Here is a 21,376-nt window from a genome sequence, read left to right as displayed (position 1 = left end):
ATGAGGTGGTCCAAGGGGGCCGCCCTCACACAATAGCACTCGGTCGGACGCCTCTATAATGTGGTGGTCCGGGGGGGCCGCCCTCACACGATAGCACTCGGTCGCTCTGGACTTGTTCAGCCGGGAGCAATGATGTTATAACGCTGGAACCATCGCTGCTCCAAATAAACTGGTATTGGCGCCATGTGTGCGCTCCGTATATCCGCGGACCGGCCGCCGCTGTACACCGTGACCCAGTCTGTCCAGTCACCCCTCATCCCCAGCACACAGGTCATTAGAATGACTTTCCTTGGGATGACGGGGGCAGAGGGTTGTCATCCTGTCTTACCGAGCGCCCACTCACTGACACATCTGATGCACGCCCAATGACATGCATAATACACACTGAAGACACCGTATAGAAGAGAAGACATTGGAGGAGACGTCTGGGAAACCATCAGCATTTATGTGCTACCAGACGCGGTCCTGGGAATCAGGAGGAAGATAAGGAATCGAGAAATACAAAAATCAGCTTCACAAAAGCGAAAAACCTTCATGTATAGAAATACACTAATCAGCGCCCTCTGCTGGCCAACGGGTAGAAAAGCACCAGGGGGCGCTGCAGCTGCCGGGCTACCAGAACGTCCAGGGCGGCTGCCGAAGCTCAAACGTGGGGATGCTGCTGACGTTGACCGGGATGGAGATGATCGCCCAGGGAAGACCGTGCTGCTCCAGGGAGCGCTGGATCATGTACCTGCGGAGAGGTGGAAACATGAGCTGCAGGGGGCGCCGCAGGCACTTAAAGGGGCTGTCTCACAACCCAAAACTGCTTCACAGCTGCTCTCTCCTTCCTGGTTACTGCTGACCAGGACATGTGACTGCAGCAGCCAATCACTGACCACAGCAGGCACCTTCCATAGCCTGTGATTGGCTGCTGCAGTCACATGTCCTGGTCAGCAGCTACCAGGAAGGACAGAGGGGCTGTGGAGCCATGAGTAGTTGGAAAACCCCTTCAAATTTACAGAATGCTGAAGAAAGCCATCATTTTGCTTATTTTGTGATTCCAGGTCTTCTACTCCAGTCACATCTAAAGCTGCAGCAGCAATCCAGCTGTCTGGAATTCCCAACCCTCATGGCTTAGCCGAACTCCCATAAAGCACTGCGCTCAAGCACGGGCGGCTGTGATGGGCGAGGATTAAAGGGGTTATCCAGACAGCGCCTACAGGGGGTCAGATTAAAAGAGGCGCCGCCTACTACACGGGTCGGGGCGCTCGCAGACAGGGGTCCCACTGATTACAATGAGAGCGGCGCCTGCAATTGCAAGCACTGGCCGATACCCATGGAGAGGCTTGCGGGTGAGGAGTTTAAAGTTAGCTCTGCAATGGATGGGCAGCCAATGCAGCGACTGGCATAATGCAGCGACTAGCATAGTGCAGCGACTGGCATAGTGCAGGGGCATCAGAGTAATGGCTGGGTATGAAGAGGAGCCTAGCTGCCGCATTTAGTATGGATTGGAGAGGAGCGAGCCTGGGGTGGGGGCCGATGAAGAGCGAGTTGCAGTTGAGGGAGCAAAGACCAGAACAGTTTTTGAGAGGTTTACTTTGAGACAGATGGAAGACAGCGGACAGGCGGTGATATTCTGGAGGAATGGTTCAGAGATCTCATGGGAGGAGGTGTATAGTTGGGGGTCATCAGCGTAGAGATGGTATTGGAGGCAGAGTTTGTGGATGGTTTGTCCTATTGGGGCTGTGTAGAGAAAAGAGGAGGGGGCCGGGGACCGAGCCCTGAAGGGGCCCCAACAGCAAGGGTGAAGAGGGGGAGGGGGCCAGGGACCGAGCCCTGGGAGACTCCGGCAGTGAGAGGGAGCAGAGAGGAGGTGTCCGAAAACCGAGCCCTGGGGGGACCCCGACAGTGAAAGGGAGCAGAGAGGAGGGGGCCGAGGACCGAGCCCTGGGGGATCCCGACAGTGAAAGGGAGCAGAGAGGAGGGGGCTGAGGACCGAGCCCTGGGGGATCCCGACAGTGAAAGGGAGCAGAGAGGAGGGGTTTGAGGACCAAGCCCTGGGAGATCTCGACAGTGAAAGAGAGTGGAGAGGAGGGGTCCGGGGATCGAGCTCTGAGCCCTGGGGGATCCCAACAGCGAGAGGAAGCGGAGAGGACATAGAGCCAGCAAATGTGATGATGAAAGAGTGGTCAGAGAGGTAGGAGGAGGACCAGGAGAGGGCAGTGTCCTGTAGGCCGATGGAGCGAAGCATAGTGAGGAGGCGGCCATGGTCGACAGTGTGAAAGGCAAACGGGTCAAGGAGAATTAGTAGGGAGAAGTCGCCTCTAGACTTCAGTCATCAGTTTTGTGAGGGCCGTTTCTGTCGAGCGTAGAGGGCCGTAACCAGACTGCAAGGGGGCTAAGAGTTACCAGAGAGAAAGCGTGCGAGGCGGGAGTAGACGGGAGATGAAGTGGAGGTTTAAGACGGGTCGGTAGTTGGAAGCGTCTGTTGGGTCAGGGGTTGGTTTATTTAGCAGTGCGGATATATTGGAGTGTTTCAATGAGGAGGGGAATGCAGCTCTGGAGGTGACTGGAGTATAAACTAATCATCTGCAGGGAAGTTTACAGCTTATCCTGCAATGCTTTTCCACCTAATGTCCTGCCAGCAGCACAACCATGGGGTATTTCTGCTCCTGTATACTGGTACAACAGATTAATGAAATATTTACCTAGTTAGCCCCTACTCCCACACCCTATATGAGGCTATGCACCCCCCTCACGGACTGACCAACTGACCAGCCAGACCCCCACTTCCTCTAGTCTGTCTCCAGCCCCAGTACTCACCCATCTCTGCCCAGCAAGAAGAGTGCTGGGATCTCGGCCGTCTGGCCGGAGTTATCCTGGATCATCTCCACGTAGACGCTGTCATTGTCGGATGCGTTGTCCGCGATGATGACCGCCCTCCCGCCGTGCTCCTGGATCACCCGCGTCTTGGACAGGAAGGAACAGCCTCTGCCAATCAACAGAAGAGGAGACCGTGAGGCGCCATTCACAGAACTCGCTGTCCCATCCGACCAACCAGACGTTCTGCAGCCTGATCACTTAACTCACCGCTGTCACATCCACTGCTTGCTCTCAGGGAATGGAAGCAGTCAGGATATGGTTTGCTTTCAGATGCTGGAAACCTAACCTCATGCTTCTCACAGCTGAGGGCTCGTTACAGTTGTATCCAGTCTGAGGGAAACATGATGGACTCCGGGATGGGAGGGACTGGTGCTGCTGAGGTCAGAGGACTGTGTAGACTGATACACTGCAACAAACCCTCAGCTGTGCGAGCAGAATGAGACGTGGATGGGTATTCATCCTCTGAAGCAAGCAGAGATCTTGAAATGGTGAGGAGCCACAACGCAAGGGCTATTAGAAAGTTGTAGAGCTTTATATAACGGGACCGGCCCTTTAATTAGTAGTGAGTGCTGAGAGAAAGATGGCTGCCGGGGTCCAAAGTAGCTGATTGGGGGTCCATCAAGATGTCCCTCCACCAGTGATCCGCCTGATGTAATGGGGGATGGCAGCGCTAGCACTTCCCTGACATCTATCATGTGACTCATGGACGGCGGGGCGGCCGACACCTCGAGCAGCTCCTCCCCCGCCCCAGGGAAGCAAGTGGTGATGTAGCGATGGACACAAGTTAGGGAAGTGTCCCCTATGCAGCCCCCCCCCCTCCACAGCGGCACATCGGGAGTTAAACTGCTCCTTTTGCAGAATCTAATTATAGCATCAGATGTTACAATATTGTGTCCAACATTCTGTCGCCATGGAGATGGGAAAGTGCCGGATAACAAGTAGCAAGGAGTCCTGTGCGGTAAGTGCTGCTGCTCCAGCTTACCTGGAGGGGGCGCTATTGAATCTCTGGGGGACTTCAGTAGGACACTACCACCCATGCTGGGGGCCCCTATGACATATTGGCCATTTACCCGCGATCCACCAGTGCGATCTGCCCCTGGATGAAGGCGCCATTGCTGAGTTCTCCGCAGGCCTCGGGGGGATCCGCAGGGACCAGGTGGATTTGGTCGTATCGCTGGCTCTAGCAGAAAACCAGAGACATGATCAGTCAGCGTTAACTAAAAAGGCGGAAACCCCATTAACCAATCAGATGCTGCCTTAAAGGGGTCGTTCAGGGTTAGAAAAACCATGGCTGCTTTCCTCTAAACAGCGCCATCGTTGTCCGTGGGTTGTGTGTGGTATTGCAGTTTAACTCCATTGAAGTGAATGGCAGCCGAGCCGCAATCCAAGACAAACCTACAAGGGCGGCGCTGAGTTTGGAGAAAGTAGCCATGTTTTCCTAACTTGGACAAACCCTTTAAAGGGACAGGGATATTGCACTAATTCCAGGTGCTGCTGTAATAATGGCTTACTGGCCCTTTAAGACAAGTCTGTGACTAATAAAACAATAACTTGCGCGGCTCGGGTCACATGATGTCATCGCCGCACAAATCAAACTCATTTAATTCTTTACCAAGTTTTTATTGGGGTGCAACTTTTGTGCTGAAGACAAAGTTGTTGGGGGGCGCTCTCCAGCTCCCACAATGCCGTGTCCGGAGTATTCAGTCTGCTAGGACAATGCTAAACATGGTGTGAAGCCCGGCGGCAGCGCCTCATTGCCTGCCGTGACCCCGCCCCCATCAATACTCACAAACGCTCCACCAAAGTCCTTAGCCGGGGTGGCGGTGAAGATGTAGCGGATGTCGCCCGGACTCAGAACCTGGAAGTACAAGTAGTCCTGGATCCGGAGCCCTGAGGACGAGACAAGGGCGATCATTAACCCCGAACACACCAGGAAACAGCCTGGCCTACCCGCTGCCGCAGCCAGGGGGCACCAGCCCTGGAAATGGAGCTTTGGGAGGAGTCTGGTGTGAGGCTCCACCCAGTAAGTGACCCCCACAGAGCTCTGCCAGAGGACCCTGAAAAAGACAATGTCAAACAAGAGGCAGCGACCTCCGAGCAGAGCGAACCCGCAAAATAAGACTAAACGGACAGAAGTCAGTCCTCTGCAGTATGGGCCGAGCGCAGCATGCTGGGAGTTGTAGTTCACTCAGCATCATTTTCTCACTTTACAGTTCAAAGAAAACACAAACATCCCAAAATACAAGAAGCCAAAGTACAGCGAGGCAACTCAAGACAATGTAATGCCTACAGTGCACCAACAGGGGGAGCACAGCACCTCTACACTGCACCCCAGAGCTGTACCAGATGTTATACCTACAGGACACCAGCAGGGGGAGCACCCGCACACTGCACCCCAGAGGCATATATCTATATTACTCCTCCGATGCACAACATTCGCGACCTGATTGGTTGTTTGGATTTACTCATTCCTGGTGATTGGTTGTTTAGATCGGCTCGTGTAGAAGTGGGAAGCAATAGGCCAATATGCCTACAGAACACCAACAGGGGGAGCACTAGCACCTCTACACTGCACCCCAGAGCTGTACCAGATGTTATATCTCTACAGTGCACCAGCAGAGGGAGCTCCTCCACACTGCACCCCAGAGCAGGACCTGATGTTATACCTACAGGACACCAGCAGGGGGAGCACCAGCACCTCCACACTGCACCCCAGACATATATTGTATTTCAGGCACACTTCAGTAGCGGTGAGCGATTCCAGCAACCTCATTGGTTGTTGGGTACACCCCCCCCCCCCCCCCCCCCCCCCTTTGGAGATCTGCACAAGTGCTAGTTTACGAGAGGCACGGGCCGTGCACGAGTGCCACCTCACGAAGCCCCGCGGCCCGTTAAATAAGCACTAGCGGGCCCGTAGGAGGGTTGGTAACTTGTACTCTGTTGGCCGATGTTATGAACCCCTTGCAGGCTGCTGTTCCCTGTTGTGAGATCAGCACAGCGGCTCCCGGTCACTTGATGTACTCAGCCGTGGTGGGACCCTCGACCGGCCGCACCCATCAATAATAAGCCTGGAAGAAGTAGATCCTGACCGGCAGATCCGCTACAGCCGTGTGTCTTATTATAGAAGGCTGGATCGGTGCGGACAGTCGGGGCTCAGACCCGGGCTGAGTACATGAAGTGACCGGGGGTGCGAATGTCACAAGAGGGAGCGCCAGCCTGCAGGGTGAGAGAACGCTGGCAGGTGCTGCAGGGTGCCGCCGACCCTCCTACGGGGCTGCTGGCGGTTATGTCACGGGCCGCATTAGGTAGCACTCGTGCGCATCTCCAAAGGGGGTGTGTACCCAACAACTGGAATCGCTCACCGCTACTGAAGTGCGGCTGAAATACAATATATGCGCACCCCAGAGCTGTACCAGCTGTTATACCTACAGGACACCAGCAGGGGGAGCACCTCCATACTGCACTCCAGAGCCCAGAGCTGTACTTGCTGTTATACGTACACCAGACCACCAGGGGGAGCACCAGCACCTCCACACTACACCCTAGAGCTGTATCAGCTGTTATACCTACAGGACACCAGCAGGGGGAGAACCTCCATACTGCACTCCAGAACTGTACCAGATGTTATACCTACAATGCACCAGCAGGGGGAGCACCTCCATACTGCACTCCAGAACTGTACCAGATGTTATACCTACAATGCACCAGCAGGGGGGAGCACCTCCATACTGCACCCCAAAACCCAGAGCTGCACCAGACCAGCAGGAGGAGCACCAGCACCTTCACACTACACCCTAGAGCTGTACCAGCTGTTATACCTGCAGGACATCAGCAGGGGGAGCTCCTCCACATGGCACCCTAGAGCTGTACCTGATGTTATACCTACAGGACACCAGCAGGGGGAGCACCAGCACCTCTACACTGCACCAGCAGGGGGAGCTCCTCCACTCTGCACCCTAGAGCTGTATCTGAGGTTATACCTACAGGACACCAGCAGGGGGAGCACCTCCATACTGCACTCCAGAACCCAGAGCTGTACCTGCTGTTATACGTACACCAGACCACCAGGGGGAGCACCAGCACCTCCACACTACACCCCAGAGCTGTACCAGCTGTTATACCTACACCAGACCACCAGGGGGAGCACCAGCACCTCCACAGGACAACCTAGAGCTGAACCAGCTGTTATACTTACAGGACGCCAGCAGGGGGAGAACCTCCATACTGCACTCCAGAACCCAGAGCTGTATTTGCTGTTATACGTACACCAGGGGGAGCGCCAGCACCTCCACAGGACACCCTAGAGCTATACCAGCTGTTATACCTACAGGGCGCCAGCAGGGGGGTATCAGCACCTCCACATTGTATCCGCTTAGCTGTATCTGACAGCAGTTGTTACACCCACTCCCCAACCGCAGAGCGGCGCCGGCACGCAGCACATCGACCCTCTGCTGTCATACCTACCCCAAGCCAGCAGGGGGTGCAGGAGCAGCATGGTCAGCAGGCAGCGCCTCCACATTCTGCCCCCACGTCTCCCTCGATTGTGCGACCATAAGGAGGCTTCTCGCAGCTAGCAGCGCCCAGCTCCGCCCACAATTCCATTGGTGGAGAGAAGAGAGACACTGATTGGCTCTCTGATCTATTAAGCAATGTTGCTGAACGTAGTGCACCTAATAGAAGCGCATTGAGCAGATTGCTTCCATTTACAGAAATAAATGAAGAGCAGCCAATACGGCGGCTTTAGTTCTGGCCTTTTATGTGACCGACCAATAAGCATTGAGCTGAAAAAAACGAGCAACCAATCAGACATTCTCTTTAGCTGTAACGAGGCGTGAAACGCAGGCCCCCTGGTAGCCATAGCAACTACAATATCCGCTCGGGTTCTGAAGGAGGACCAATAGGACTTACAAGGGAAAATAATTGACCAATCAGTGATTCTCTCATATAACGTGGAGGCGGGTCCTCTCGTCAGCGTCCATGGTAATGCGTAGCCGCGCCCAGTGACGGTTGGAAGGTTCCGGAAGGTTCTTCCCGGTGCATTGTGGGTGCGTTGAGGCTGCCGGCGCGGAGACATCTGACAAGATGATGGTGAGTGAGACAATCCGCCGCCATCCTGAGCCGGGAGTTGTCTGTCCGCCGTGTCTGCGGGCCAGGAGGTGTGAGGGGGACACGTGGGCGGGGGGATGAGGGGCTGCGGCCGAAGCAGGACACAAGGCGCGGCAGTAACGCTGCTGGCTGTCACTGAATGACAACATTGCAGGCCGGAAACCCCTCACAGCCGCGGGTTCGTTACAGTGTATTAATTTAGAGGTTCGCAGGGTGTGAGGGGGGTGGGAGCAGCTGGGGGGATGGGAGCAGGAGAGGAGTGGGCGCCCCCGCAGGAGGGGGGTACATGGGGCAGGAGGGGAGTCCCCACAGCTGGGGGGTACATGGGGGTGGGAGCAGCAGGAGAGGAGTGGGGGTCCCGGCAGGAGGGGAGTCCCCTTAGGCCGCCTGCAGACGGGCGGGTCGGACCCGAGCGCCTGCAGGGATGAGCGTGTACTCCCCCGCGCCCGGCGGCCCCGACTCTTTCATGCGCAGAGCGGAGCCGGCGGCCGGGTGAGTGACGTTTCTGCGCGGGGCTCGCGTTCGCGCGGCCGTCTGCATAGGAGTGCGTTTTGTAATGCAGGCTTTCAGTGGTGGAAATCCCGCAGATAATCCTGCCGCGGGATTTCCGCCCGTGTGCAGGCGGCCATAGCTGGGGGAGCAGCAGGAGAGGAGGGGGGTCCCCACAGCGGCTCGGTCCGCCCGGCTTGTGGAAGAAGCTGACGCTGCGGCTCCTCCGGTATTCTGGGACGGCCGTAAGTGAGGCCGCTCTCACAGCAGAGCTGGTAGTGCCTTACAGCCGGCAACTGGAGGCGCTGCTCACACTGCTGTATCGTACTGTGTGATACCGCCTGCTGTTCCCTACTGGTGCGTAATAAACACTGTATATTCCCTGCGTGCGCCATTTATACGCAGCGTTGCTAACCAACAGGGCGGGGAAAAGAAAAGTCGGACTGCGTGACGGCGGCGGGAGATGCTGCGTGTGGTGACAATCCCTCCATACGCGTCGATGCGCCGGCTCACAGCGGTAACACTGCGCTCCGCAGCGGCGGCAGCGAATGACCCCCACTGTTAACCCCTTACATGCTGCAGTATAGGTTGGTCACCACACGGACATCTTACCTGTCCGCGGCGCCCCCTCTTGCTACGCAGGGTGCGCTGACATCGCTCCGTGTACGCAGTGGCCATGGGCATCACACCCCGCTCGCCCTGCAGGGGGCGCTGAGCTCTTGGCTGCTGTATGACATGTAGTCCCCGCGGGGGCGGTCCTCTCTGTCGGCTTCCTGCAGGCCCAATGATGGGCATTGATCTGCAGGGTACTTGTGCCCTGGCATCATGTGACATGCCTACAAGTAACCCCCTCATGGCAGTGGGATTTTCTAATAGCAGCGCCCCCAATCAGCGCCCGGCTGCACTGCAGGGGCAAGACAAAGGGATGAAGGGGGTGACTTCTCCTCCCAGGGCTTACCGTAACATGCACAGAGAACATACCCCCTTCATGCCAGTGGGCACCAATGTGAGCACCCAACGGCACCCGTAGCTTCCAAAGATTGCGGTGTGCTGCGCAGATGAAAGGCCCCCCGGTATGGAAAGGCTTTCAGTACGGTGCACACGGCTGCCCACATTTTGTTTACATCTGTACCTGTGGGCGCAGGGGGCATCGTCATGCGGGCACAATGAGCCCGCATGTGATATGGTATGTGTGTTGAGCCGGCGGCCGGCCCTGTGAAGCGTCCGCCAACATCTTCATCTCCTTATTATTGGACCGCCTGGGTTACGCCACCTGTCAGAGCGCTCACTCCCAGACCCCTACAGTCCGGCATCCTACCCCAACACCCGACAGACACTGCCCTTACGAGGGTATCCAACCACCTCCTGACAGCCAAATCGAGGGGCGATTACTCCCTACTGATCCACAAACTCCTCCTCAGTATGCTTGGCTCCATCGGCCTACAGGACACGGCTCTCCTGGTCCTCCTACCTCGGGGTCCCTCAGGGCTCGGTCCTCGGCTCCCTCCTCTTTGCTCCCTCTCACTGTCGGGGTCCCCCAGGGCTCGGTCCTCGGCCCCCTCCTCTTTGCTCCTTCTCACTGTCGGGGTCCCCCAGGGCTCGGTCCTCGGCCCCCTCCTCTTTGCTCCCTCTCACTGTCGGGGTCCCCCAGGGCTCGGTCCTCGGCCCCCTCCTCTTTGCTCCCTCTCACTGTCGGGGTCCCCCAGGGCTCGGTCCTCGGCTCCCTCCTCTTTGCTCCCTCTCACTGTCGGGGTCCCCCAGGGCTCGGTCCTCGGCCCCCTCCTCTTTGCTCCCTCTCACTGTCAGGGTCCCCCAGGGCTCGGTCCTCGGCTCCCTCCTCTTTGCTCCCTCTCACTGTCGGGGTCCCCCAGGGCTCGGTCCTCGGCCCCCTCCTCTTTGCTCCCTCTCACTGTCGGGGTCCCCCAGGGCTCGGTCCTTGGCCCCCTCCTCTTTGCTCCCTCTCACTGTCGGGGTCCCCCAGGGCTCGGTCCTCGGCTCCCTCCTCTTTGCTCCCTCTCACTGTCGGGGTCCCCCAGGGCTCGGCCCCCTTCTTTTCTCTATCCACACAGCCCCTATTGGACAAACCATGAGGAGATTTGGCCTCCAATACCACCTCTACGCTGACGACACCCAGCTATACACCTCTACCTGTGACATCACAGCGCCGGGCCTCCAAAACCTCACCGACTGTCTGTCCGCTGTCTCTAACACTATGTCCTCTCTCTACCTAAAACTAAACCTCTCTAAAACTGACCTACTGGTATTTCCTCCTTCCACTAACCGACCTCATCCTGACATCTCCATCTCAGTGTGTCGCACCATAACTCCTAGACAACACGCCCGCTGCCTTGGGGTCATATTCGACTCTGATCTCTCCTTTACCCCCTACATCCAATCTGTGGCCCGAACATGTCAGCTGCACCTCAAGAACATCGCAAGAATCCGCTCTTTTCTCACTGTGGAGACGTTAATAACGCTCACTGTTGCCCTCATCCACTCCCGGCTCGATTATTACATCTCATTGCTGATCGGCGTCCCCTGCACCAGACTCTACTCTCTCCAATCCATCCTGAATGCGGCAGTCAGGCTCATCTTCCTGTCCAGCCGATACTCGGACGCCTCTGCCCTGTGCCGGTCACTGCACTGGCTGCCCGTTAAATACAGAATTCAATTTAAACTCACTACCTTCATCCACAAAGTCCTCCACAGTGCAGCGCCCCCCTATATCGCCTCCCTCATCCACAGCGCAGCGCCCCCCTATATCGCCTCCCTCATCCACAGCGCAGCGCCCCCCTATATTGTATCCCTCATCCACAGCGCAGCGCCCCCCTATATTGTATCCCTCATCCACAGCGCAGCGCCCCCCTATATTGTATCCCTCATCCACAGTGCAGCGCCCCCCTATATCGCCTCCCTCATCTCAATCCATCACCCAGCCCGGGCTCTCCGCTCTGCTAACGAAACCAGACTGAGCGCCCCTTTAATTCGAACTTCTCATTCCCACCTCCAAGACTTCTCCAGAGCAGCACCGGTCCTCTGGAACGCACTACCAAAGGCTACCCGAGCAATCCAGGACTCGCAGAACTTCAAGCGTGCTCTAAAAACGCACCTCTTCAGGGAGGCATACCGCATTCCCTAAACAAACCCCCTTGTACTCCGCCTGATAACATGCTCCCTGACCTACTGACTGCAATCCCTGCCAGCCGTCATAAACTGCTCCTGCAGTCACATGGCTAAAGATCTGACCATTGTCTATGTGTATAACATCCCTCACTCTCCACCCCGCCATACCGCGCCCATCTCCACCTCACCATACTGCGCCCATCTCCACCTCACCATACCGCGCCCATCTCCACCTCACCATACCGCGCCCATCTCCACCTCACCATACCGCGCCCATCTCCACCTCACCATACCGCGCCCATCTCCACCTCACCATACCGCGCCCATCTCCACCTCACCATACCGCGCCCATCTCCACCTCACCATACCGCGCCCATCTCCACCTCACCATACCGCGCCCATCTCCACCTCACCATACCGCGCCCATCTCCACCTCACCATACCGCGCCCATCTCCACCTCGCCATACCGCGCCCATCTCCACCTCGCCATACCGCGCCCATCTCCACCTCGCCATACCGCGCCCATCTCCACCTCGCCATACCGCGCCCATCTCCACCTCGCCATACCGCGCCCATCTCCACCTCGCCATACCGCGCCCATCTCCACCTCGCCATACCGCGCCCATCTCCACCTCGCCATACCGCGCCCATCTCCACCTCGCCATACCGCGCCCATCTCCACCCCGCCATACCGCGCCCATCTCCACCCCGCCATACCGCGCCCATCTCCACCCCGCCATACCGCGCCCATCTCCACCCCGCCATACCGTGCACATCTCCACCCCGCCATACCGCGCCCATCTCCACCCCGCCATACCGTGCACATCTCCAGCCCCTTTACCTTCTGTATCACCCCATTATTTGTAGTATGTAAGCTCGTTGGAGCCGGACCCGCACCCCTATTGTTTCCATCAGCTGATTACTATGTAACCGTGGTTCTGTAATGTTTGTACTTTTGTCATTCTGTATTTCACTGTCTCTGTAAGCGCTGCGGAATATGTTGGCGCTATACAAATAAAGATTATTATTATTTTGTGCCGCAGGACCCCTCGGGGTTGTGGGTGGCACTGGGGGGGGGGGGGGGGTACAGGGTACAAGGCCACTGGTTTTATAGGGTTTTCTCCGCCCACAGCGCTGTGCTGCCCCTGAGTGTCTGGCATTCTGTCCGCACTTGCCCTGTAGATGCCATGTATGGGGTGACGTGTTACTGTGTCCCACCATTGCTGGATTTATACACCATGGGTTAGTGGGCGTGGTCTGCTCCATGTCACATGACTGGCGGTGACCCGCTGCTCTCGGCTCCTCTTCCCACAGCCTACACCAGTCATCCTGCTGAAAGAGGGCACCGACACGTCTCAGGGAGTCCCGCAGCTCGTCAGCAACATCAATGCCTGCCAGGTGATCGCCGAGGCCGTGCGGACCACCCTGGGCCCCCGGGGCATGGATAAACTCATTGTGGATGACAGAGGTGAGTCGCTAGCTCCGCCCCCAGGTAAGCGTGAAGTTAAGCCCCGCCTCACCATGTGCCTTCCTCGCAGGTAAAGCTACGATTTCCAATGATGGTGCCACAATCCTGAAGCTCCTGGACGTCGTCCATCCTGCAGCCAAGACCCTAGTGGACATCGCCAAGTCTCAGGACGCCGAGGTAATGGCAGGCCAGGTCGTCTTCTTGTATGACATTACCAGTGTCCTGCCAGGAGATTTTGGGCAGTGACATGCATGTTTCGTGTGCCTTGGTGCCAGCGCTGCAATCTGACAGGTTGTGGGCAACTTGCATCCAAATTCCAACTGCTTTGGGTTTTTTGCCACAGTCAAGTTAGGTTGCATCGTGCCACCATTGTCTGTCCTCAGATACAATGTAGCAGTGCAGAGCTGTGGTCTCCATGTTGTACGGCCCTCACCTTTCTGTACCCTCGCAGGTCGGAGACGGCACCACCTCTGTAACACTGCTGGCTGCCGAGTTCTTGAAGCAGGTGAAGCCGTACGTGGAGGAGGGGCTGCACCCGCAGGTCATCATCAGAGCCTTCCGCACCGCCACCCAGCTGGTGAGTAGCTCATGCTGGGGGGACATCTTATCCCATTTTATTTTCGGCTTCTGTTCTCCCTTTATCTCTCCCGGCGGCTTTCTGAGGGCTCCTTGTTTGCAGAGCAAGTTATTTATGGTCTTAACGTGGAGTGAAATGGGAAGAAAATGCAATTCCGTCATCTGGGGAGGGGGGCGCTGTGTGGCTTCTAGTGGCACCATGTTTCAGTGTAAACGACTTTATCACTTTTTTTTTTTTTTATTGGTGTCCAAAAAAGTGCGACCGTGGAGTGTTGGTTGGTTGGTTAGTTATTTTTCTGTCAACATTCCCCGAGTGGGGGAGGTAATCTCTTATTTTTTTAATTATGAATGTGGGGAAAGCGGTTTAGTTTGAACTTTTTTAGTTTTATTTATTTTTTTACAATAATAAAAAAACAAAACCTCCACTTTATTTTTATATTTCCTTATCGTCCCCGTAGGAGACTTGCGCTCGGCTCATTTAATACCATATACTGCAATACTTCAGTATTACAGTATATGGCATTCTGTTAAGACAGGCACATCCTAATAGAGGGAAGTACATGGCAGCCATCTGGGCTGCCATGACAATCACACAGCACCTCCATGCGTCACCTGCAGAACACTGACCCACCCCCAGCCCCCTCATCGGCCCCATGTAGCCTTGCGGAGTTGTTCTGCCCTTTTAACATTCCCTTTTCCCTGCAGGCGGTCAGTAAGATCAAGGAGCTGGCGGTCACGGTGAAGAAGGAGGACAAGGAGTAAGTGTCTGATCGCCTCTACAGATCCCAGAGCTGAGGCCTGCCATGTTTTAAATCTGGCCTGTCTTACAGAGAACAGCGGCGCCTGCTGGAGAAGTGTGCCGCCACCGCCCTCAGCTCCAAGCTCATCGCTATGCAGAAGGACTTCTTTGCGAAGATGGTGGTGGACGCAGTGACCTTGTTAGACGACCTGCTGCAGCTCAAGATGATTGGTATCAAGAAGGTCCAGGGGGGCGCTCTAGAGGTGGGTGCCGTCCTGGTCTGGTTGTGCCCGTCCAGCAGGTACTGCGGCTACTAACACTCTGTGCCCACAGGATTCTCGCCTCGTGGCTGGCGTCGCGTTCAAGAAGACCTTCTCCTACGCCGGCTTTGAGATGCAGCCCAAGAAGTACGAGTCGCCCCGGATCGCCTTGCTGAATGTGGAGCTGGAGCTCAAGGCCGAGAAGGATAATGCCGAAGTCCGGGTGAACAATGTGGAGGTAAGCGCTCCATTCACAATGCGGGCAGGGAGGAGCAGAGGGATGCCAGTGCCAACGTAGCGTCTGTATCACAGGAGTACCAGGCCATCGTGGACGCCGAGTGGAACATCCTTTACGACAAGCTGGAGAAGATCTGCAAGTCTGGAGCCAAAGTGGTCCTGTCCAAGCTGCCCATCGGGGACGTGGCCACGCAGTACTTCGCGGACCGCGATCTTTTCTGCGCTGGCAGAGTGCCTGAGGAGGACCTCCGGAGGACCATGATGGTAGGGGACTTACTGCTACAGGCGGTGATGGAGTGTGTGTGTGTGTGTGGGGGGGGGGGGTGCTGCTCTCTTGCATTCCTTGTGAATGACGCCCCCTGATGATTCTCCCCCAGGCCTGCGGTGGCTCAATTCAGACCAGTGTGAACGCCTTGAACGATGATGTGCTGGGACTATGCTCGCTGTTTGAAGAAGTCCAGGTGGGCGGAGAAAGGTGAGCACCATGATGTAACAACAGGGACTTGTTTAATGGTGGTCCAGTGTGAAGCCGCAGGTGGGAGGGGCACAGGAGGTCACATGTAGCCCTTATACATCCTGTACAATAGTGAGTGCAGCTCTGGAGTACAACATAGGATGTAACTCAGGAGCAGTACAGGATAAGTAATGTATGTACAGAGTGACTCCACCAGCAGAATAGTGAGTGCAGCTCTGGGGTATAATACAGGATGTAACTCAGGATCAGTACAGGATAAGTAATGTATGTACACAGTGACTCCACCAGCAGAATAGTGAGTGCAGCTCTGGAGTATAATACATGATGGAACTCAGGATCAGTACACGATAAGTAATGTATGTACAGAGTGACTCCACCAGCAGAATAGTGAGTGCAGCTCTGCAGTATAATACAGCATGTAACTCAGGATAAATGTTACTTATAAAGCTGCTGCATTGGGATCTTCATTCTGGATGTGTAAAGCAGCTTTTGGATGACCTTACAGTCCGAGGCCCTCCATAGTTCTTGTAGATTGCGCTGTCCTTGCTGTCCCTTCCTGATGTTCGATGTGTTTGTGTGATGAATCTTTTTTCCTGCAGGTATAACGTCTTTACTGGCTGCCCAAAGGCCAAGACCTGCACCATCATTCTCCGAGGTGGAGCCGAGCAATTCATGGAGGAGACCGAGCGGTCTCTACATGACGCCATCATGATTGTTCGGAGAGCCATCAAGGTAAATGTCCATACAAATGTATGCAGCCTTCATCCCCCCCGCGGTCCCTCGCTGTCTGATCATTTACAGCTTCTCTCCCCATAGAATGACTCTGTGGTCGCTGGTGGTGGCGCTATTGAGATGGAACTATCCAAGTACCTGAGGGATTACTCCAGAACCATTCCTGGCAAACAGCAGCTCCTCATCGGTGCTTATGCTAAAGCACTGGAGATCATCCCGCGGCAGCTCTGTGACAACGCTGGGTTCGATGCTACCAACATCCTGAACAAGCTGAGAGCAAAGCACGCCCAGGTGAGCGCTGGTTCTATATGCCCCTCTCTGTGTGCCGCACCCTGCCGTGGGGTGCCCCTCTCTGTGTGCCGCACCCTGCCGTGGGGTGCCCCTCTCTGTGTGCCGCACCCTGCCGTGGGGTGCCCCTCTCTGTGTGCCGCACCCTGCCGTGGGGTGCCCCTCTCTGTGTGCCGCACCCTGCCTTAGAGACAGGCAGGGTGGGACACATAGAGAGGGGCACCACATGTGCAGCTCCTGCCTTATGGTGCCCCTCTCTATGTGCAGCTCCTCCGCTGTATGTAGCCCTCCCTGCCTTGTGGTCCTCCTCTGTATGTAGCCCTCCTCCTCCTGTATGTAGCCCTCCTCCTCTGTATGTAGCCCTCCCTGCCTTGTGGTCCTCCTTTGTATGTAGCTCTCCCTGCCTTGTGGTCCTGCTCTGTATGTAGCTCTCCCTGCCTTGTGGTCCTGCTCTGTATGTAGTTCTCCCTGCCTTGTGGTCCTGCTCTGTATGTAGCCCTCCTCCTCCTGTATGTAGCCCTCCTCCTCTGTATGTAGCCCTCCCTGCCTTGTGGTCCTCCTCTGTATGTAGCCCTCCCTGCCTTGTGGTCCTCCTCTGTATGTAGCCCTCCTCCTCCTGTATGTAGCCCTCCTCCTCTGTATGTAGCCCTCCCTGCCTTGTGGTCCTCCTCTGTATGTAGCCCTCCCTGCCTTGTGGTCCTCCTCTGTATGTAGCCCTCCCTGCCTTGTGGCCCTCCTCCTCCTCTGTATGTAGCTCTCCCTGCCTTGTGGTCCTCCTCTGTATGTAGCTCTCCCTGCCTTGTGGTCCTGCTCTGTATGTAGCTCTCCCTGCCTTGTGGTCCTGCTCTGTATGTAGCTCTCCCTGCCTTGTGGTCCTGCTCTGTATGTAGCTCTCCCTGCCTTGTGGTCCTGCTCTGTATGTAGCCCTCCCTGCTTTGTGGTCCTCCTCTGTATGTAGCCCTCCTCCTCTGTATGTAGCTCTCCCTGCCTTGTGGTCCTGCTCTGTATGTAGCTCTCCCTGCCTTGTGGTCCTGCTCTGTATGTAGCTCTCTCTGCCTTGTGGTACTGCTCTGTATGTAGCTCTCTCTGCCTTGTGGTCCTGCTCTGTATGTAGCCCTCCCTGCTTTGTGGTCCTCCTCTGTATGTAGCCCTCCTCCTCTGTATGTAGCCCTCCCTGCTTTGTGGTCCTCCTCTGTATGTAGCTCTCCCTGCCTTGTGGTCCTCCTCTGTATGTAGCTCTCCCTGCCTTGTGGTCCTCCTCTGTATGTAGCCCTCCCTGCCTTGTATTCCTGCTCCTGTATGTAGCCCTCCTCCTCTGTATGTAGCTCTCCCTGCCTTGTGGTCCTCCTCTGTATGTAGCTCTCCCTGCCTTGTGGTCCTCCTCTGTATGTAGCCCTCCTCCTCCTCTGTATGTAGCCCTCCTCCTCTGTATGTAGCTCTCCCTGCCTGTGGCCCTCCTCTGTATGTAGCCCTCCTCCTCCTGTATGTAGCCCTCCCTGCCTTGTGGTCCTCCTCCTGTATGTAGCCCTCCTCCTCCTGTATGTAGCCCTCCCTGCCTTGTGGTCCTCCTCTGTATGTAGCCCTCCTCCTCTGTATGTAGCTCTCTCTGCCTTGTGGTCCTCCTCTGTATGTAGCCCTCCTCCTCTGTATGTAGCTCTCTCTGCCTTGTGGTCCTCCTCTGTATGTAGCCCTCCTCCTCTGTATGTAGCTCTCTCTGCCTTGTGGTCCTCCTCTGTATGTAGCCCTCCTCCTCTGTATGTAGCTCTCTCTGCCTTGTGGTCCTCCTCCTGTATGTAGCCCTCCTCCTCTGTATGTAGCTCTCTCTGCCTTGTGGTCCTCCTCCTGTATGTAGCCGTCCTCCTCCTCCTGTATGTAGCCGTCCTCCTCCTCCTGTATGTAGCCGTCCTCCTCCTCCTGTATGTAGCCGTCCTCCTCCTCCTGTATGTAGCCGTCCTCCTCCTCCTGTATGTAGCCGTCCTCCTCCTCCTGTATGTAGCTCTCCTAGCCTTGTGGTCCTCCTCCTCTGTATGTAGTCCTCCTCCTCCTCCTGTATGTAGCTCTCCATGCCTTGTGGCCCTCCTCCTCCTGTATGTAGCCCTCCCTGCCTTGTGGCCCTCCTCCTCCTGTATGTGGCCCTCCCTGCCTTGTGGTCCTCCTCCTGTATGTAGCCCTCCCTGCCTGTGGCTCTTCTCCTATAGAATCTATGCTTCTTCTCACACTATGTGGTGGAGATCAGCGTCACAGTGCAGATAGCGGATGTCTCGCCCGTCACCGTGCTCTTTGTGGGGCGTCTGATGTGATAAATGGCGCAGTAATATCAGGGCTCTCTGTGACATATCAGATGCCGTATGTCCTGATACCGCTGACTCTGCTGGCGTGTTTTCAGGGCGGCGTGTGGTTCGGCGTGGACGTGAACAATGAAGACATTGCTGATAACTTTGACGCCTGTGTCTGGGAGCCGGCCGTCGTGAGGATCAACGCACTGACCGCAGCCTCAGAAGCCGCCTGCCTCATCCTGTCTGTGGACGAGACCATCAAAAACCCGCGCTCTTCAATGGATGCGCCTGGTGGTGGGCGGGGCAGAGGGAGGCCGCACCAGCATTAACCCGCCTAGTATTAGCGGATGTGTGGCTGGTGGCAGGCTGTAGAATCCTCAGCTCTCCTTCGGGTCCAGGTTGGAGAAGGCTGCTAGATCTTTTATGGGGATCATCGCGCCCCTCCCTCAGCAGGACAAGATCACGACTCGTTATCCGCTTGCGTCACTCTGAGGTTTCTGATATCTCCGTTTTTGTTACTGTATTTATTTTGTCTGAAGAAAAGCAAGTTGATAATAAATGCACTTCATTGAGTAACCGACACGGGTCTGACTCGCTGCGCGGCTGTCTGTCCTTCTCGCAACTATTCAGTAGGGGGCGACACTAAGCAAAAGTTGTACACTCCTTATTAGGAAACTAGCTGATATACCCGGCCCCACCCGAGTTAATGTGATGCAGGTGTTTATGTGTTGTTCATACAGAAAATTTTAGGAAGTCATGGTTACTTTAGAGGAACCGAGGAATAAAATCTGTGTACATATAGAGGAGCGTTGGATTCTCCTCAGGCTGCATGTACCGATGTCCCTCTGCAGAATGTGCCACCCCCTCCCTCTCCTCATTTAGGACCTAAAGAATGCTCGTGCCAAATTTCATGCTTGTACAACACCGGGAATTACATAGGGGTGCACTTACTTTTCCAATTAGCATTGAATAATCGAGTTGTGACCCATTTGCTTTTCCCATTTAGGACCTAAACAATGGTCGTGCTAAATTTCATGTTTGTACGACACCGGGAAGTTCCATTGCATAGGGGTGCCAATACTTTTGCACTTAGCATTGAATAATCGAGTTGTGACCCCTTTACTTTTCTATTTAGGACGTAAAGAATGCTCCTCCCAAATTTCATGTTTGTACGACATTGGGAAGGTAGAGAATTAGATTTGGTACGTTACATAGGGGTACCAATACTTTTGCACTTAGCATTAAATAATCGAGTTGTGGCCCTTTTACTTTTTCTATTTGGGACCTACAGAATGGTTGTGCCAAATTTCACGCTTGTACAACACCGGGAAGTTACAGAATTAGATTAGCTATATGAACGTTTTATCTGGGAACTTCTCTTCCACCTGCCATGTGACTACACGGAGCGGCCCGCCGCTCTCATGGTGACGCGGTCTCTGGTTTCCGTTCATTCATCATCCACTGACTCCTCTAAGAAAGAGATGAACATAAAGGTATCAACTTTTATTAAATTCAAGAAAACTTTTTTTTTTGTTCTCATGTATATCGGAGGGAGCAACAATCAATGGTTAAGAGTCATAGTTACAAGAACTCGAGCAATGGTCTCACATCTGGTTCTTCATTGGTCAGCCGCGATCACGGGCTTACAACCCATCATTTCATAATCAATGAGAAGACGATGGAGGAAACCACGTCAAAGAATAGTGCAAATGAATGATATGGTGCCTGCCCTGCAGTGGCCCCACTGACACAACGGAGGCGCTCCAGAATTAGGACAAGAGCCGGAAACCCTATAACTCCCTCCCATGATGCACGAGTCATAGGGTCCAGCTGTTTACTGGGCATCCAGAGCAGCAGTCTGCAATACTGATGAACCCATAGGCCTTCCTTGTATGGGGGAGCACAGTTCACCCATTATACAGTAGCCTGCCTCTCTGTGCTGCACAGACTTGTCTCTGATCCTTCCCATTCGAGATGAGCGAGCGTACTCGCTAAGGCAAACTACTCAAGCGAGTAGTGCCTTATGCGAGTACCTGCCCGCTCATCTCAAAATATTCGGGAGAGTGAGCAAGTACACTCGCTCATCTCTACTTCCCATCCAATATACAGTATCCTGCCTCTCTGTGCTGCACAGACCTGTCTCTGATCCTTCCCATCCATTATACAGTATCCTGCCTCTCTGTGCGGCACAGACCTGTCTCTGATCCTTCCCATCCAATATACAGTATCCTGCCTCTCTGCTGCACAGACCTGTCTCTGATCCTTCCCATCCATTATACAGTATCCTGCCTCTCTGTGCTGCACAGACCTGTCTCTGATCCTTCCCATCCAATATACAGTATCCTGCCTCTCTGTGCGGCACAGACCTGTTTCTGATCCTTCCCATCCATTATACAGTATCCTGCCTCTCTGCTGCACAGACCTGTCTCTGATCCTTCCCATCCAATATACAGTATCCTGCCTCTCTGTGCTGCACAGACCTGTTTCTGATCCTTCCCATCCATTATACAGTATCCTGCCTCTCTGTGCTGCACAGACCTGTTTCTGATCCTTCCCATCCATTATACAGTATCCTGCCTCTCTGCTGCACAGACCTGTTTCTGATCCTTCCCATCCATTTATACAGTATCCTGCCTCTCTGCTGTACAGACCTGTCTCTGATCCTTCCCATCCATTATACAGTATCCTGCCTCTCTGTGCGGCACAGACCTGTCTCTGATCCTTCCCATCCAATATACAGT

At 55.1% G+C, this 21,376-nt stretch overlaps 2 protein-coding genes across 2 annotated transcripts; one reads left to right on the top strand and one right to left on the bottom strand.

Moving 5' to 3' along the window:
- Positions 1 to 424: 424 nt before the first annotated feature.
- PRADC1 (protease associated domain containing 1) lies at positions 425 to 7,486 on the bottom strand. Its single transcript, XM_066572878.1, has 5 exons — positions 7,330 to 7,486; positions 4,655 to 4,755; positions 3,936 to 4,045; positions 2,806 to 2,973; positions 425 to 733 (listed from the first exon to the last, which is right to left on the bottom strand). Exons 1-5 carry the CDS (start codon positions 7,382 to 7,384, stop codon positions 613 to 615), a joined length of 555 nt encoding a protein of 184 aa, XP_066428975.1. The 5' UTR covers positions 7,385 to 7,486; the 3' UTR covers positions 425 to 612.
- A 345-nt stretch (positions 7,487 to 7,831) lies between these two features.
- Positions 7,832 to 19,215, top strand: CCT7 (chaperonin containing TCP1 subunit 7). The gene is made up of 12 exons (XM_066572876.1): positions 7,832 to 7,953; positions 12,899 to 13,052; positions 13,123 to 13,229; positions 13,504 to 13,629; positions 14,334 to 14,386; positions 14,459 to 14,630; positions 14,701 to 14,865; positions 14,940 to 15,128; positions 15,242 to 15,339; positions 15,939 to 16,071; positions 16,156 to 16,362; positions 18,746 to 19,215. The coding sequence occupies exons 1-12, from the start codon at positions 7,948 to 7,950 to the stop codon at positions 18,962 to 18,964; spliced, it is 1,629 nt and encodes a 542-aa protein (XP_066428973.1). The 5' UTR covers positions 7,832 to 7,947; the 3' UTR covers positions 18,965 to 19,215.
- The last annotated feature ends 2,161 nt before the right edge of the window (positions 19,216 to 21,376 follow it).

Source organism: Eleutherodactylus coqui, chromosome 7, assembly GCF_035609145.1.
Source record: "Eleutherodactylus coqui strain aEleCoq1 chromosome 7, aEleCoq1.hap1, whole genome shotgun sequence".
NCBI classification, from domain to species: domain Eukaryota; kingdom Metazoa; phylum Chordata; class Amphibia; order Anura; family Eleutherodactylidae; genus Eleutherodactylus; species Eleutherodactylus coqui.
Note: the sequence above shows the minus strand (reverse complement) of the source record. Positions and strands in the feature narration are given on the sequence as shown.